This window comes from Nestor notabilis, unplaced genomic scaffold, assembly GCF_000696875.1.
Source record: "Nestor notabilis isolate BGI_N333 unplaced genomic scaffold, ASM69687v1 scaffold31506, whole genome shotgun sequence".
In the NCBI taxonomy this organism is placed as follows: Eukaryota; Metazoa; Chordata; class Aves; order Psittaciformes; family Psittacidae; genus Nestor; species Nestor notabilis.
In genome coordinates this window covers 1,976-7,266 of record NW_009932926.1, presented here as the reverse complement: position 1 = coordinate 7,266, position 5,291 = coordinate 1,976, and the positions used below count along the sequence as shown (strand labels likewise).

Here is a 5,291-nt window from a genome sequence, read left to right as displayed (position 1 = left end):
GAAACTTGATAAAGGTGGTTCCCTTTGCAGTAAGTGAACTGCTGAATATTCTTTACCTATAACAACCATTCACTTTGTATTGACACCTAAAACACAAAGGAACCAAATCCACAAAAATCAAATGCAATTTTTAGAGTATATAAGCAAGTTATTTTGAGTTCCTGCAATACATCTATTCAGCAGTTCTCTACAGATTTAAAGCACACTTTTTCCCCCAGACAAGCACAGCTAAGACCTAGTGAGCTGTTCCTCAGTGAAAATCTGAAAGTTTCTTTTCACATGGTAAAAAATTGTGAATAAAATGCTTTTTCATTTGCAAATTATAGTCTATTATATGTGACAGATTGTCGGTAATGAGCTGTGATGTTAATGCATGTTTTATATTACAGGCAGCAAAACTGGCAAAAATGAAGATTCCACCACATGAAATGTTTAAATCAGAACATGACAAATATTCCATGTTTGATGAAAATGTAAGAGACTTTTCTTTATATAGGGTTTCCTTCCTCTGCTGTACATACTCCATTGTATATGTACATAGGTGATCCTGTTCCAAAACTTCCAGGGCAGTACTGTTTAACGTAGCAAGAGGAGGGAAGGAGAGAAAGAAAAGACAACATTATTTATATTGCACATACCTTGCTTTGGGCAGCAAGGTTCTCTAACTGTTAGCCATCATTTGAAGGGTATTTTCACTGTACATTGATCTCCTTTGGCCCCTCTCACTACAGAGCAAAATTGTGATAGGAACATGTATGATGTTTGTTCACAGATTTGTTACCCTGTTGCAAGGCAAGGAATTCACTTGCAAATACAAAGTCCCCAGTTCTACCAGAACTGATGTTTTTCAGAGAGGTTCTATGCTTCCATGGCAGCGGGGTTGGAACTTCCGGATGGTCTTTAAGGACCCTTCCAATCTGTTCTATGATTCTATGATTCCTTTTTGGTTCTGCCCACTGTTTCGTTCTCTCAAGGGATCTCTGAAAGGGCTGTACAGTAACTTTGCTCTTGACTGTTTCCCTTGAGGATAAAAGCTGTTACTTGGAATACATAAAGCATTTCTTCAGCAATTGGTCAGGGACATTGATCCTGCTTCTGCCAGTCCTCTTCACTGTGCAAATTCAGGCCCTGGGGACAAGTAAGAATGGAGAGTGTAAATACTGGAAGATACCCCTGCAAGCCAGGGAGAATGTCTGTAAAAACTCTGATCATACTTGCTCTATTGAGAACACAAATCTCTTACTGATTTTGCTTTAAGCCTTGGATTCAATGTGCTAGTATGATTAAAAGTGGTCTCTTAACCATCCATTCAGGGATTATTCATTATTCTCTTAACTATAACCATCTAGAAGTTAGTTCTCTAAGCTTCCCTTACTGAGTACAAGACAAAAGACAGAAAATTAATACACCCATTGCCCCTTCATTAAGAAGGGAAAATACACAAATAGACAGTTGTCAAGCTTCTAGGTAACTTAAATTAGCCAAGATGCACATAATTCTGACAGCTTATCATTATAATGTTATCCCCCATCTTATTAAAACATGATTCCATCAGCAGCCCAAGAATTTATCTTAAACATTCTCTTTTTTTTTTTCTTTGTTTTTTTTTTTACCTTTGATATTTCAGGGATTTCCCACTCATGATACAGAAGGCAAAGAACTCAGCAAAGGACAAATTAAGAAGCTAAAGAAACTTTATGAAACCCAAGAAAAGCTATACAAGGAGTATCTACAAATGGTTCAGAATGGAAGTACAAATTGAAAACAATAGGACTTTTTTTTAGAAGGCGAGTGCTGCATCACCATTGAAGAAGTGAGCATATACCAATGCTCAAATTTCTGTTTACACTTTCTATTATGTGCAAAGTGAAAATCCTGTTTACGTGGATTAAAAATGTCATCTGGAGAGTCAATAAAAATCCATTCTTAAAAAAAAAAAGCCAACTTTAAGAAGTTTCTTTGCAACAACAGTAGCAGGTTGAACGGTTGCCAGTTCTATTTGGGAAGGTGCTGCTCAGTCAGCAAATCTGCATAAGGATTCTTTTTTATTATAGCTGCCCAGGCTTTGGTTCATTTGTCTTGTATACTCATCTTTAAGATCCACTGTAGCTTGCATGCTGGGATATGTCACAGTCGGCAAAATTTACTGCTAAATGGGAGTTGAGTAATTTGTCCCACAGTCAGAATAGTGTTTTCCAGATGACTTTAGTATCTTTACATAAGCAGGAAATGTGGGTAGTTCCACTATGATACTTACTCTAGCTGCTGTTATTAAAACTCTCATTAGTATTGCCAGAACACTTTGCATAGTAGAAGATAACAGTCCCTTTGTTGTATAAAGGAACAGATCATCATCTTTGCTCGACCCACAGCTGCAATCAAGTGGGTAAGTACAAGGCAAATGCACCTGCATTGAACAAACAGGTGGGAAAGACGTGAAGGGCTTATGGCAGAGGGTGGTGTGCTCTTGGAGCTATCCCTCCAAAGAAACAGGAGTCCTGCCAAAGTACTGATTACCCAAAGTTCTGAGTACTTTATTACCTGTTCAGACCCATGGGGAATTAACAGAAGGTTTCTAACCAAGATATGGTTTGCGGATTGGTTTGCAATTAGGAAATACAGCTACACATTGCTCATTATTCAAGGCTGGTGTTTTTAACCTGACAATTTAACCTGGAGTTAATCTTTATGATGTAGTATGTGACATTACGTCTGCAAGGACAGTTTCATGTTGCCTAAAGATGCGTTTCACTGGCAGTAGTACTAAATGAACTAAAGTTCATGAAAACCTAAAAATATCTCACCTACTTCACAACCACGTATAACAGCAAAGTGTCTGATCCACAGAACTATATTCAACAAGTATTCTTAAGCCTCAAGATGACTTGCAGAAGGTCACACTGTGATACCTCTGTTCTCTCAACTCTTAGGTTTATGCTATAGCCATTAGATTACATTCCTTTCTTCAATGAATAGTTACACATCCTTGCTTTATATTTTTATATTTGTATTCCTCCTTCTGAGGAATGGATGTATTTGGAGTAACAGAAAGGTCTAGTAGGTTGTTTTTCTAGTTTGTCTGTATTTGCCTTTGAAAATATACATAATATTAAGGTTGGTAAAGCACATGCATCTTGAATACAGATAATAAAATCTGTTGTAAAGTACAAGTTGTATGTGACCTTTGTATAGTGGGAAGAATATAAAGTTTATCTTTATTCCACAACCATCTTTTTGAAATGTGGTTTACAGAGTTTTTCCTTTAGCTTATAGCTTACTATTACTAATTTAATTAATTTTGCATTCAGTATTTGGTTATTCTCATAATTTCTAATTAATTGTATAAATGCATGTTTAATCTACACGATGATACTTCAGTCAGCCACAGCCATGAGGGCAACTTCTCCATCCTTTGGTCTGTGATCAGAAGATCAGTTGCATTTTTACACCCTTCTAGATTCTAATCCCCTCCAACATTATCAGCCCTGGGCTGCTTCTGAAGTTGCTACTTAATATCAAATAGTGACAGTAATTTGCTTACAGAAATTCTTTTCTGATGGTCTGAGGTAGCACTTGCTCAGAGCTAGTTAATATATACCTATAAGGAAGACACCGTTGATCCGTTCCTGTCCTAGATTGTAGTTTGTGGTGTCTGTATGGTAACATCCTGGCTTCTGCCCCTGCACAGTATTTTTCTCTTCCTGCTATAGTTTTAGTAGAACCTCATCCTCCAGTTCCATGATTTGTCTACTAGATTAATGTAGAAGAATTTAGTGGGAAGGGAGAAATCCCTTTTCCCTTCCCAATGGCTCATTTTGTTTCTGGGACAGCTCTCCCTGCATTGATCTTAGGACTCGCATTTTCCAAAGGTTATCTTCCGGTCTTTCTGTGTGCTTCCCACATGCACTCAACTGCTTCCTCCCTCAGTATGTTGGTTGGGTTTTTTTAAACTCAGTATGCATAAAGTCCAGGCAAAGGAAAATTTGCTAGCAAGCACAGAATGCTGCAGCCAGGCTTGGATGCACACTGTTTAAGAGGACTTTCTTGGTGAAGGTGTGCCAGTTGATCTGTGCCATCACTGAAATGCACAGCACAATACCTCTACCCTAGCAATCCATCAAGGTAGCACTTAAGTGAATTCCACTGCACTTGCTTAGTGAGAGCGACCTGGCAATGAGGAGAAGGGAATGCATCAGCGTCTTAGTCACCATCTCTCTCTCAGCAAGGAAAAGGGAGAGGACTGACTCCACAGTATTTTATTGTATTTTATTTTTTAATTTAAAAATGTGCATGTCTGCATACACACACTCAGGGAAGCCAGCCTGGAATGTGCTTTTTCTAAGCATTATGAAAATTAAAATCCCCATAGCACAATCTTGGAATTTTTTAATATTTAATTTTCTGGAACACAGACCTGGTGTTAGTCTGTACAACATGGAGCTCTTTACTTCCCACCTAAGCTTTTTTTCTTCCCACGTAAGAATTTATTCAGAGACAGCAAGGTAAAAGTGTGGTGTTTCTGTTTCTAATTGTACCCGTGGCTGAAGGGCAGACTTGGCAGCAGCAAATTTGGTTTCTGCCTTTTGCTCAGAGTGTGCCTTTCAGCCTGTCTAATGTGAATATTCACATTAAAGTCAGATGTGACTGCTGCTCCACTAAAGAGAACAAGTTCCTCTGTCACTCAGTCTGTACAGGTACTGGCAGGAAAACCTGTGAATTGTTCAATTTGGTCTTGTTGCCACCAATCTTTTGAAAGACTTGAGTGCCTAATTACGATATACTCTTTGACCTCTTTGTCCTAATGTTTGCATTTCCTGCCTGTTGCTCCTGGAAACCACTGATGCATTTTAAGTGTGCAAATAAGCAAATCTTTGCCACATGCAGTGCATAACTTCAGCTTCTTTTTCTAGATTTTAAGTTAAGCTTAAATGACTTTAGGTGGTGGGAGTTGTTGGACCAACTTTAGCTCCCTCTTTAATTACACAATTTCTACCACACAAATATGGAAAGGAATTTTTACTCTGCTCTGTGATTTCACACAGCCATTTCTGTACAGGACACTGCACCACATCAACAGTACGTAACAGGTCTCCTGAAATAGAACAGATTAATTAAGAAGCACATTAGCAATTTAGTACCAAGACTCCACTCAGCAATGATCAAAGTTCTTCCTCCCCCTCCAGAAAAAGTAATTGATGAACCAAGTCTTATCCCTCAAATTAGGCTGTGAATGTCTGGCATCTCACTCAGTGCAAGCAGTTTCCATTAATACCCACCCAAGGGCAGAAGAC

General features: G+C 38.4%; 1 protein-coding gene across 1 annotated transcript in view; it reads left to right on the top strand.

Moving 5' to 3' along the window:
* The window catches only part of CARS (cysteinyl-tRNA synthetase), a gene marked incomplete at its 5' end in the record, with an annotated part of 24,775 nt that extends 22,360 nt beyond the window's left edge, over nucleotides 1-2,415 (top strand). Inside the window, 2 exons of the mRNA XM_010016620.1 lie at nucleotides 390-473; nucleotides 1,628-2,415. Coding sequence (XP_010014922.1) covers nucleotides 390-473; nucleotides 1,628-1,762 — 219 coding nt within the window. The remainder of the gene's footprint in view (nucleotides 1-389; nucleotides 474-1,627) is intronic.
* Between the last annotated feature and the right edge of the window lie 2,876 nt (nucleotides 2,416-5,291).